This window comes from Artemia sp. Qi Xiang Cuo, chromosome 17 (assembly GCF_049724085.1).
Source record: "Artemia sp. Qi Xiang Cuo chromosome 17, ASM4972408v1, whole genome shotgun sequence".
Lineage (NCBI taxonomy): Eukaryota > Metazoa > Arthropoda > Branchiopoda > Anostraca > Artemiidae > Artemia > Artemia sp. Qi Xiang Cuo.
Window position 1 is genome coordinate 42,303,038 of NC_142810.1, and position 13,308 is coordinate 42,316,345.

The following is a 13,308-nucleotide window of genomic DNA, read 5'->3' on the forward strand; positions in this document are numbered from 1 at the left end:
AAAATCCAAAGCATGATCATTAATCGAATCGTGGGTAATCCCTTGTTCGAGATTTTTCTATATGAAATTCAACACTGGATTATAAAAAAGTTTATCTTTCCCCCAAATTCCAGGATCAATCATTTCCACTTACAGTAATGTAGTCCATAAATCATAATCCCTTATTCCACTTATGAGACCAAATTGCTTCGATTAATCGTGTCCGTAAATCGAAAGCCATAAAAACTTATGTAAATGTCCAGAAACTAGGTTAAAAGATTAAGCAAAGGTATATATATATATATATATATATATATATATATATATATATATATATATATATATATATATATATATATATATATATATATATATATATATATATATATATATATATATTCCTCATGTAACACTTGAACACCATGTCAACTTGCCAGGAATAACAGTGTGGTGTGGTATATATGCACTGGGCATCATAGGGCCGTTTTTTATTAACAGAACGGTCACTGGTGAGAGCTACCTTAACTTTCTTCAGGAGTTTGTTGGTCTACAAATGTCTGAGATGTTTAATGATGACGGTGAAATTTACTTTCAGCAAGATGGTGCACCTCCCCACTACCATCGCGATGGACGAGCTCACCTCGATGCGGCTTTTCCAGACACATGGATCGGCCGAAGGGGTGCCATTGAATATCCTGCACGTTCCCCGGACCTCACGCCCTTGGACTTCTTTTTGTGGGGATATCTCAAAGATATATATATATATATATATATATATATATATATATATATATATATATATATATATATATATATATATATACATATATATGTGAAAAATTCATATGAATGACGTTAAAAGTGCTTAGAAGAGAAACTAGAGATTTTGCTCCGCCTCCTTTATTGATAGAACTCTGTCTTTTGGAAAACAAAGATAAGTTTAAAGCCAGACACTGATAAAACAAGAAACTCCATCGGCTTGAATGTGTTCAATCAGATACGAAGTAAGATAGAAGGGTTCAATCAGATGCGACTAAAATTAGATTTTTGTGAAATATGCTATACATCAATGTTTTTATTATCACGGGTAAAAGAATTAGTAATGACAATACATTAGCTTAGAAAATAAATTCGTTTAGGGCCTTAATTTTGAAAACGCTTTTCATATGAATGACGTCACAAATACTAGGAATAGTCATAATAAATGTTGCTGAGGATGAGTGTTTGTATAAAATATTTTTAATTTGATTATCAATAGTATAGAATAAATTGTCGGTATAAATACGCAAAAGCGTTTGCTGAATAAAATTAAATTAAAGTTGTTTTGCAAAATAGATTAAAAAACCGTCTTTCTTTTCACCAAGCAAAGCTCGGTTCCCTGACAGTGTTCTTAATAATACTGTCTTTCATTTCCAGATTTTATTTTCTAGGCCGCCATGCCTGGACACCTTTATGGTATACATATATGTAGTATCTTTGCCCAAATAAAAAGGGAAACCATATTCTAAAATTGGTAAAGAAAATTACCCCTTATAGCAAGGCGAATCTTTCCGGAAGGAGATTCCAAATCAATGATTTCTTCTCCTTCTGATACAAGTTGAAATGTTTCGTAATCATACCATAAGCCCTTTGGAAAATAGGCAGTTACTACCTCTTCCAATGGATCCAGGACAGGAATTATCATTAAGGAACTACCCCACAGGAACTGGACGTCTACACCATACGTAGATCTGTCATCTGAAAGAGAACTATAATCTGAAACTGAATAGATTGGCTTAATGCAGAACGACCATAGGCCAAAGAGTAGTTCGGGTTCATATGTCACCTGTTGACTATTTTAGAGTATATTCACATATCTAGTGGTCTAAATGCAGTACTCTAAATTTATTTCTTCACTCGACCGCTTATGAACTTAGATTTCTGGATAACAAATTACATTTTGACTGCTTTTGAACGACATGTATGGCTGAAAAGCTAATATTTAGTCCAGTGCTGAAGTTTTGAGCAGATTGTTGAAGATGGGATACTAATTATTAATAATGAATTAATTAATGGGGTATTAATTAATTAATCCAATCTACTCAGCTGCAGTGTGCTATTTCGATACAAATGTACACGCCAAAATGACCCTCTACAGTGAGCTGAAAATCCTTTTCTTTTTTTTTACTATTATTTTCCTGCTCCCTCTTGTTGTTTCATGGCCGCTTTTTTGTGTTGCTGTTGTTTTGTTTGCATAGAAAGTCATTTGTTGTTTACCTTTTCATTTTTCCTTTAACGCCCCAGAATATAATTTGTACTTTACTGAAAAAACTTCAAATAAATTTACTTAAAAAAATGGGCAGTGTCAGTTTAATATACTTATGCTGATATTTATTCCTTAAAATCTTAATTAATTTTTGTTTTCTTAAAGTTATAAAAGTGAAAATATTTAAAAGAGTTTTTTTCAGTAAAGTACAAATTATATTCTGGCTTTTAGAAAGCATATGATTTAGAACCCTACTCAGATTAATTTCTGATCGTTTTGAGTTTGAATTATTTTAATTTCTGTTTGTTTCGGGTTTCATTTATTTATTGACACTGATTTGTGGGACTTGTATCCTTGGTAGATTATTTGGTTCTATTTTTGTTCGTTTTTAGTTTAATGGAGTTCTTTAATTTTTTTTTTGGAAAACTTTTTTTGTGCAAAAAGTTTTTTTGATTAATTTATGTTGGTTTTATATTGACATAGTCTTTTTCAGGGAGAAAGACTGAGCCTCTTCTGAAGTCAAACAACCATCCTTTCCATAAAACCTTAAATACCCACTGGGCATAACTTACAACCCTTGCCCCTAATCTCTGGGGTTTGTTTCCACCCCAAAAGTCTTGTTATATGATATTTAGACTATTTGGAATAGAATGGCTATCTCAAAATTTCTATTAGACGCATTTTGGGACAATACGACGTGTGTGTAGAGGGGAGAAGGTAGCTGCTTTCTAATGACTTTGACTCTTAAAAAAAGCACTAGAGCATCTGATTACCAATCCAATGACCCCCCTCTGAAGTTCGTATAATCTCACTTCCTATAAAACCCTTTGTGTCCCCAGGGCACAACTTAAAACCCTTGCCCTGAGGGCTGGGGGGATCTTGTTATCCTCAAAGACATAGTTTCCAGATCTTTCTGATAGGCTTAACAAAATGAATATATCAAACTTTTGATTGGAAGTGTTTGCGGAAATGAAAGGCATGGAGGGGGACATTTGCCCTCTGATCACTTTCGACTAATAAAAAAGGCACTAGTCCTCTCATTTTCTAACCGAATAAGCCCTTTTTGAAGTTTCTAAGACAAAACTTTTTATAAAAACGTTACATGCTCCCAGGGCATAACTTACACCCTTGCCCTGAGGGCTATGTGGGGAGTTTTGTCATCCTCAAAGACATAATTTTAAGATCTTTCAACTACGTTGAACAAAATAGCCATATCAAAATGTTGATCGGAAATGTGTGGGGGAATGATGGGGGGGGGGGGGTGCGATTCTCCCTCTGATTACTTTCGACTAATAAAAAGGGCAATAACCCTCTCAATTTTTTACGGCAACGCTGGCAAAGACCTAATTTCCAGAACGTTCAACTACGTTAAACAAAATGTCTATCTAAAAATTTTGATTGGATGTGTTTGGGGAAATGGAGGGCGTGAGAGGGGCGTTAAGAGCATTCCAATCACTTTCGACTATTAAATAGGGCACTAGAACTTTCAATTTCTAATCGAAAGAGCCCTTCTTGAAGTTTCTACGACAACGCTTTCTATAAAACCTTATCCTCCTGAGACCTGGTGTCCACGTCTGTGGACATCCCCGTAAAATATTTTTTGTGCAGAGGCCTTGCCATCTAGCAAAGGTTTCGTCGTTTCAACGTGCTTTTTGGACCTGAAATGCCATCTGTGATTTTTTTCTGAAAGTTTCTGCGACTTTTAGTGGTGTTTTTACAAACTGGAAAAGGCTAACAAAAAAGGAGACGAAAACAAGCAAAGGTAAGAAAAAAAAAAAAAAGAAAGTGGTGAGAACGAGTTGTGAGAAAAATCAGGTGTACTCTCATGATTGTAGACTGTGCTTAGATAGTTTTAAAAACAGTTAGTTTGATAAGTGCCATCTTTTGGAACTTGGAAAACCTTCATGTCCACCTCTGTAGACATGCGGTTCCAATCGATTATATGCCCCCAGGGCATAACTTACAACCCTTGCACTGAGGGCTGCGGAGGGAGCGTCATCCCCAACGACAAATTTTCCGGACTTTTGACTATTAAAAAGGGCACCAGTCCTTCGAAGTTTTCAAAGTTTCTATTACAACACTCTCTACAAAAACCTTATATGCCCCCAGGGCATAACTTACAACCATTACCCTGTGAGGTGTGGGGGGCGGGGTGTTTATCATCCTCAGACATAATATCCAGAACTTTCAACTACGTTGAAAAAAATGGCTATCTAAAAATTTTGATTGGATGTGTTTGGAGAAATGGTGGGCGTGAGAGGGATGTTAGTTGCCCTCCAGTCAATTTTGACTAGCCTATTAAAAACGGGCACTAGCTCTTTCAATTTCCAATTGAATGAGCCTTCATTGAAGTTTCTACGACAACATTTTCTATAAGAAAAACCTTATATAATCCAGGGCATAACTTTCAACCCTTACCCTGTGGGCTCTTAGGGGGTTTCATCCTCTCAGACCTAATTTCCAGAACTTTCAACTACGTTGAACCAAATGAATATCTCAAAATTTTGATTGCATGTTCTTGGAGAAATGGTGGGCGTGAGAGGAGGGTTAGTTGCCCTCCAATTACGTTTATCTACTAAAAAGGGCACTAGCCCTTTCAATTTCAAATCGAGTGAGCCCTTTTTGAAGTTTTACGAAAGCACTTTCTTCAAGAAACCTTATATGCCCCCAGGGCATAACGTACAGCACTTGCCTATGTCTTTGAGTTTCATCCTCAAAGACATAATTTCCGGATCTTTTAACTACGTTGAACAAAATGTTTATCTAAAAATTTTGATTGGATGTGTTTAGGAAAATGGTGGGCGTGAGAGGGGGATTAGTTGCCCTCCAATCACTTTAGACTATTAAAAAAGCCGCTAGACCTTCGAGTTTCCAATCGAATGAGCCCTTTTTGAGGTTTCTACGAAAACACTTTCTATAAAAACCTTATATTCCCCCAGGGCATAACTTGCAACCCTTGCCCTGAGGGCTGTGGAAGGTTTTAATCCTCAAAGACCTAGTTTCCAGAACTTTCAACTACGTTGAACAAACTGGCTATCTCAAAATTTTGATTGGATGCGTTTGGGAAAAAGGCTAGCGTGAGAGGGGGGTTAGTTGCCCTCCAATCACTTTCGACTATTAAAAAGAGCACTAACTCTTTGAATTTCCATTCGAACGAGCACTTTTTGAGGTTTCTACGACAAAGATTTCAACAAAAACTTATATGACCCCAGGGCATAATTTACAACCCTTGCCCTGAGGGCTCTGGGGGGAGTGTCCTCCTCAAAAACATAATTTCTATCTGGAAATCAACGATGTTGAAAAAAAAAGGGCTATCTCAAACTTTTGATTGGATGTGATTGGGGAAATGGTGGGTGTGGAAGGGGTGTTAGTTGCCTTCCAATCACTTTCGATTATCAAAAAGGGCACTAGCCATTCCAATTTCCGATCGAATAAACCCTTTTCGAAGTTTCTACGACTACTCCTAAGATACGAATTGCCCTGGTCTAGAAAAAAGATACATTGCGCCAACATCGTTCTTTACTTAGGCAGCGCTATTGCGCTGCCTATGATATGCCCCCAGGGCATAACCTATAACCTTAGCCCTGAGGGCTCTGGGGGAAGCGTCATCCTCAAAGACCTAATTTCGAGAACTTTCAACTACGTTGAACAAAATGGCTATCTGAAAATTCTTATTGGATTTGTTTGGGGAAATTGTGGCGTGAGAGGCGGGTTAGTTACCCTCCAATCACTTTCGACTATTAGAAAGGGCACTAGCCCTCTCAATTTCCAATTAAATGAGCCCTTTTGAAGTTTCTACGACAACACTATCTATGAAAACCTTATATGCCCCCATGGCATAAAACATTGGCTCTGGGGGGTTTGTCATACTGAAATACATAATTTCCTTAACTTTCAACTACGTAGAACAAAATAGCTATCTCAAAACTTTGATTGAATGTGTTTGGGGAAATGATGGGCGTGAGAGGAGGGTTAGTTGCCCTCCATTAAGTTTCGACTATTAAAAAGGGCACTAGCCCTTTCAATTTCCAATCAAATGAGCCCTTTTTGAAGTTTCTACGACAAAACGTTCTATAAAACCTTATATGCCCCCAGGGCATAACTTGAAACACTTGCCCTGAGGGCTGTGGGGGGAAGAGTTGTCATCCTTAAAGACCTAATTTCCAGAACTTTCAGCTACGTTGAACAAAATGAATGTATCAAAATGTTGATTGGATGTGATTGGGGAAATGGTGTTTCAATCACTTCCGACCATTAAAAAGGACACTAGTACTTTCAATTTCCAATCGAATGAGTTCTTTTTGAAGTTTCTACGACAACTCTTTCTATAAAAACCTTATATGCGCCAAGGGCATATATTACAACCCTTGCTCTGAGGGCTGTGGGGGGGAGGGGAGGAAGGTTGTCATCCTCAAAGACCGAATTCCCAGAACTTTCAACTACGTTGGAAAAAATGGTTATCTCAATATTTTAATTGTATGTGTTTGGGGAAATGGCGGGCGTTAGTTGCCCTCCGATTACTTTCGACTATTAAAAAGAGCACTAGCCATTGCAATTTCTAATCGAATGAGTTTTTTTTTTAAGTTTTTACGACAGCGCTTTCTATAAAAACCTTATATGCCCCAGGGCATAACTTACAACCCTTGCCCTGAGGGCTGTGGGGGGGGGGGGAGGGGTTGTCATCCTTAAAGAACTAATTTCCAAAAATTTCAACTACATGGAATAAAATGGCTATCTAAAAATTTTGATTGAATGTGTTTCCGGAAAAGGTGGGCGTGAGAGGGGGGTTAGTTGCCCTCCAATCACTTTCGACTATTAAAAAGGGCACTAGCCATTCCAATTTCCAATCGAACGAGCCGTTTTGGAAGTTTCTACGAAAGCTCCTTCGATACGAAGTGCCCTGGTCTAGAGAGAAAAACAAATTCATTGTGCCAACAGCCTTCTTTACTCAGGCAGCGCTACCGCGCTCCCTTTGATGACGTCACTACAACCGACGTCATCATATAACGTCATTTATGGTAATAACCTACGATCATGACGTTATTTATCATTTTGTACGTAAAGATGCAGTTCTTGTCAAAAAATGGATTTTATTTTCAAAATTATGTTTTGTTAATCATCAAAGAGCGTAGATTTAGCCCTTTCGATGAAAACGGACCATTTAACAGCTCTCTATGATGTTTCAGTGCCCCACTAGTGTGCTTGACATATCAGGTTTTCATCTAAAAAATCCAATTTCTTTCTGTTTTTCTTCAAATGGGAAAGGGGGATACATAAGAGCTTTCTATATCTAAGAGCTTACTAAAAATTCTTGTTGAGAGCCAAATCTTGAGTTCCAAATGAAATATGAAAAAACACAGACTAAACCAATTAATAGAACATGCTGAGTTGAATGATGTAGACTATGAATCTTTGTTAAAGAAAAACTGCCATAAAATAACCAAATTACCAAAACGGCCTTTGATTTTACCCCACCGAGGTTTTCTCTATTTAGATACTTTTTAAAGATATATACGTAACTATCAAGGATATTCCATTTCCTACCCTGCAGTATGAAGAAAATAGGTAGAACAGTTAAAACCAACGTTCATTTTGAAAAATACGCATTTTGCATTCACAAAAACACTAAAAGTTCGATAGCTGAAATCAAACAAACGGTTGTATAAAACAGAAAAAAAATCCTTTCAGTAATTTTTAACCTGGTTAAAATACTGCCAGGAAAGCCCTGGTGCCACATCTTTTTTATACTTTAATAATTTTGGCTAAATTTAGCGCAACGAAGTTTCTGTTTCTTAAAAACTAGTAACTTGTTTAATAGTTTGTAGCAGAAGCCATCAATTGCTCATAGACCACGTGACTCTGGTGTTCCAAATGGAAATACTGTCCCACATAGTATGGGGAAGAAAGATTTTATAAGGAAACCAGACTTTAATTTCTTACAGGTTTATTTTTTCATTCTTTTTCTTCGTCTGTGCATTTTACTTTGCTATTGTTTTCTATCAGCTAATGAAATTTTACTTTACCCCCCCCCCTCCCCTTTCTCTCTATCCTTCATTATCTTTATATTTCTGTTCCTTGACTTTTCTTCTGAATTTACTAGTCGTGAGTACCCCGAAATTAGGGGAAAGGAGACGAAATTAGCGTCTGAATTCCAAACCCTGAAATGAAAATTTCTTCTAATTTGAAGCGGGCTTAACAAAGATTCGTCAAGTAACCTCAAGGGCCTCCGTCATATGCAAATGCAGGGCATATTTTAGATTAATAGTTCTTTATTTTGTAACTATTTAAGTTTTTGCTCTTATTTAACACATTAACTATCATTGAACATTCAGCATTTAAAAGTAAGGCATTTCTTTCTGGGATTTTCTGTGGTTACATTCGTAGTTACTTTCACTTTACGTTCGTAGCTATTCTACAATAAATACGAGTCAATACTATTGTTGTTAAGAAATTCTGTTATAATAGTAGAATAGAGCGGTCTAGCGACTTGATCCCTTCAAATTAGAAACCAATGACGCGTGTCCAGAAAACAAACCCACTAAGATATGTACAACTAATTCAGTGCCAAACAATAGTCCTGCATTGAATTTGTTCACAAAGTATGACTACTACTTCAGATTCATCACAATGTTCAAGCGTGTAAGACAGGCGCACTGGTGGATATTCCTCTTTTAAAGTGGTGGTGCATTCGTCCGTAAAAATATACGTATTCCACACAAAATGAAAGATTATTATAGACAATTGTTTGTAGACTTGATTTGACGGAGTAATTTATCTGAGATATAATGTACAGTATTTCATTGTTATACACCAGCTGCAAGGGGGAGTAATCAGTGTTTTTGGGTGAAGAATTCCCTATGTTGGGTCCATAAATGTCCTAAACTATCTAAAACTTAAAATATGCATCTACACATAAATACTTCCAAATGAAAAGGGTGGGGGAATTTACCCATTAGCCTCCTTCTTTTGATGAAATACATTTAACCTAATTATTCAATATCGGGGAATTCCCTTCCGTTTTACAAGGGTTTGAGAGTGGCTGATATTGTAATTGACAAGTCTGGTTTCATTGAGTAAATCTGGAGTAGCAGAGCTGGATGGCTCCTTACGATGACACTAGATGGTTAGAGCCGGGATCTCATAATTTATGCTTAATATAAAGATATGCTCTTACGTAATATATAGAACGTGTCATAAATATTTCCATAGAATATAATTCAACAGAAACAAACCTGGAAATTCGAAGAAGAGAGGCCGTGCGACTGTTTCTCCATACTGATTTGCTCTCCAGAACAAACTATATAAATAAGGTAGCAAACTATACCTTATCAGCAGAGCACTCTTGGAAGCTTCAACAACCTCAGGTCCCAGCGCTACAGGATCCTGATCCTACAAGGAAATACCAACATCAAAATATCGTTCACTGATTTATTGCTCTAAATGTCTTTTTTCTAAGTAACTAAGAACAATCCATTCTCCATTTTTTCATAACCCCTCCACCACTCGAGAAATAAATGTTTATGCAAATATCTGATCAGAAATGGTAGCAAAGTCAGTAATAAGATAAGAATTGACACGGTGAGAGGGCTCGGCAGCAAGGACTTCAACCCCAAGTTTGAACAGCTGAAGAGTCATTAAAAACCAGTTTATGTTGCTTATCCTATCCTTCAACAATGCAAGGGTGAAAAATTGCTTTGGCAGGCTGCAAATATCATCATAGACCGGGTTTCAAAAAGGCCTTGGGTAACGGCAGCAATAGATCTACGAATGAGTCTCGATAAAAACAAATTAATAATAACAGATAGCCACAGAGTTTTTCTCCTCTTACAGGGACTTAATTTTCAATTCCAATTTCGTTGGTTCTTCATAGATCCCAAATAGAACTAACCAGGAATAGCCTTACATTTTCATATTGTTTTCATTGCAATTCATCTCTTTAGATTAACGACATCTAATTTCACCTCTTCTTTGTTCGTCTCAAAGATGTCTCGACTGGTTACCATACCTTACCTTAGCTCCTCCTGTACCTCCAGCGGCACACAGGGAGTCCGTTAACAGCCTCCAATCATCCCGCAAATGAGCTACGGCGTAGATGTCCTCCCACTCTGGGATTAAGGATGCATGAAGGGCTCTCCTGTCCTGCTCATATGTAACATGCTGTTACATGCAGTTTTTTTTTAGTAAAAACTTATTAAACTTTAAATTTTGATATAAGGTTTTTCTAAAAGGATAAACATGAAACACATAGAATACAGGCATATACAGTGACGCATTATGTATGGACACATCTACGAAATATTACAACTGGCTCTCTACAGTTTCATAGTTGCCTGGATGGAGGCAGCATGGTTCTTCCAGGTCCTGAATAATGTTCTATATAAAGTTAAAAAGCTTTAGAAACTCTCAAATATATGAATCAAATTTGTACCTCACATATTAAACGTATAGCACTCACAGCAGGAACAGAGTTGAACAGAATGACAATTTACATTTGAAGATTTGATAATGGTCATTTTGACAGAAAATTTTCAACTTTTCCAAAAACTAAACACCTCCTCCTTTTCGGAACACCTCCTCCTTGTTTTTTGAACACCTCCTCCTTTTCGGAAGCTCGTGTACATAGAAAGTCACTTTGTAATTAAATTTGTGTAGAATTCTCCAAATATGTCATTTGAAGGGAGGAGAGGTAAACAAGTATAATTAATTATTTTCTTTAAAATATGTCTGCAAACATAGAATATACACATATAAATCCCATACAGATGAATGACACATAAGACAATTTACTTACTATAGTATCATCCGAATTGTGATTCCTTGAAAAGGGATAGAAAGCACCGAGTTCCATCCATCTTGTACATAAATCAGCCGTGGTGTTTTGTACAAAACCACAAATATCAGCACCGACCATGGGAATACCAAACATGTTAAAATTCAAAATTGCTAGAAAAAAATCACATAGGGAAAATCAGAGACATAAATAATAGAACGGGAGAATTGTGGCATATGTCTCTATTCTTGGCTGTGCAAAATTTCAGGACAATAAGAAAAAAAAAGTTAGATTTTATTTCGACTATCAACAAGCACTAAATTCAATTAAACAGTACTGAGATCAACTTAATGATCATCAAATCTGGAGCTTCACAAGGAAAAATCCTTAGATTGCTCCAAGCAGCAATTTAGGGTAGTTACATAGAAATCAAGTACTTAAACAGGTTATAAGATTATAGGTAATTTGTATAGAGACCAATTCTTGGAATCAATAATTATTTACGTTTTCAACTCGTATAACTGACCCTAATGCTCCTAGATCATATTTTTACGTTGTTGACTTTGGTGCATAGTTTTGTATTGATGAATGATATTTCAGACCATTTTCAAGTTTTTTCTATGTATGATTTTTCTGATTCCTTGCTGATTTTTAATGTTTATCAAGTAGGTATATGAGAATATTTTTAGAGACTTGCTGTTACCTGAACTGTAAAAAGAAAATTCTGTTCCGTTCTATAATAACAATAAAAAAAATTATGCTTTATAGTGATGAAAGTTTCTTCAAATGTGAATATCTCTATCTCTGATACAAACGAGGAAAAGTTAAATGGTTTTTCTAAGATTTCTGGGAAAGCAGGTGTCAGCTTTTAGTTTTTTGATCGTTTATTCTGATCTCTTATGAAAGCTATACAAGTAATGGCAAGACCACCTAATCAGTTCTGAATAATTTGGCCACACAAACTAAAAAGCTTGTAACGGGCGGGATAAGTATAACACACAAGATTCTTCTTTAGAAACTATCCCAAATTGGCAGATGAGTTAGTGCTTATTCTCGGTTTCTATCTTATTTATAAGGTCGAGTCATTTCAGTTTATCCGCTCTTTTCTAATCCTTCTGAAATAGTGTATGGCGTTCCACAAGGATCTGTGATTGGGCCGATACTCCTTTTAATCTACATTAATGTCCTAATAAATGCGGTAAAAATTTGAAACCTGCTATCGTCTTTGTAAACCAGCATCTGTCACTAACTGTGACAAGAGTTAGTCTTTTTCGGATACACTTATTGCTTTTACTGGTTAAAGTAGTCTTGACATATAAAGAACAGTTCTGTTGTGTCGAAAATACTGACAGTACTTTTGGCACAGCCGGTAGAGCTGATTCTGATCCAGAACTCTGTTCATAGAAGACAGCATTTTTGAAAGTTATTCAGCAGTTTGACATTAATTACCCTGCCTCAAGTGTTGGAAAGTTATTTGCTTGATTGAAATCTTTCTTTCAAGCATCACATTGGCCTGATCAAAATGAAAGTCTTCAGGAGTCTCGGGATCCTTAAAAACTTAAACACATATTTCCAGGGTCAATTCTTAGAATCCTGTTCTGCAGCCCAGTTCAGTCTGATGCTTTATATTGATCTGATATTTGGATGTAATTTTTTACCTCGTCACTGAGGCAACTTAAAAAACTTTTTTATAACGAAAACGACTCTAATACGGGACACTAACCAATCCTTACTTAAACCCTTGCTGGAGTCGAAATCTCGTCATTTTCTGTCTTGTGCTTCTTTCACTTTTTCTTAGCTGCACGACCCTCTTCCTGCTGCCCTGTGTAATAATATATTTTTTATTTCTGATCAATCAACTTATCATCTCCGCACTTCCAACAGCTTACATATTCCTCATACTCCATAATGCGGATGACTTCAACCCTTTGACAGCTTGCAATATGATATTATATCATATTGCAACACGCTTCCAGAGTCTGCACAAAGCTGCCACTCATTTGGTATCTTCGAAAAATATGTTAGAGAATTTCTAGATAATAATTAAGTTTTTCCCGGTTTTCCTTAGAGTTGATGGTTCTGGATTGGGTTGGATGTTTAATCAAGGTGGTGGAGTCATGCGCTACTCCTCTGCCTAGCTTGTGATTTTAGGGATTTTATTTTGGGCGACTAGAATTTGTTTATATTTTCTGTTGGCATTTTTTTTCTCCCTTGATCCTGGGCTTCGCGGGGGAGTATGTTGTAGTTGATTTTTTTTATGTTGTTGTTAATGTATTGAAAAGATTGAGTAGATTATTATTAGAAAATTATTAAA

At 36.4% G+C, this 13,308-nt stretch overlaps 1 protein-coding gene across 4 annotated transcripts in view; it reads right to left on the minus strand.

Annotated features, from left to right (window-relative positions):
• The window catches only part of LOC148942219 (lysosomal alpha-glucosidase-like), a 134,320-nt gene that overhangs the window by 13,756 nt on the left and 107,256 nt on the right, over nt 1-13,308 (minus strand). For all 4 annotated transcript variants that reach the window (XM_089102950.1, XM_089102951.1, XM_089102953.1 and 1 more), the window contains 3 exons: nt 11,016-11,167; nt 9,457-9,613; nt 1,507-1,716 (listed from right to left, as the gene is read on the minus strand). In XM_089102950.1, coding sequence (XP_088959076.1) covers nt 1,507-1,716; nt 9,457-9,613; nt 11,016-11,167 — 519 coding nt within the window. The remainder of the gene's footprint in view (nt 1-1,506; nt 1,717-9,456; nt 9,614-11,015; nt 11,168-13,308) is intronic.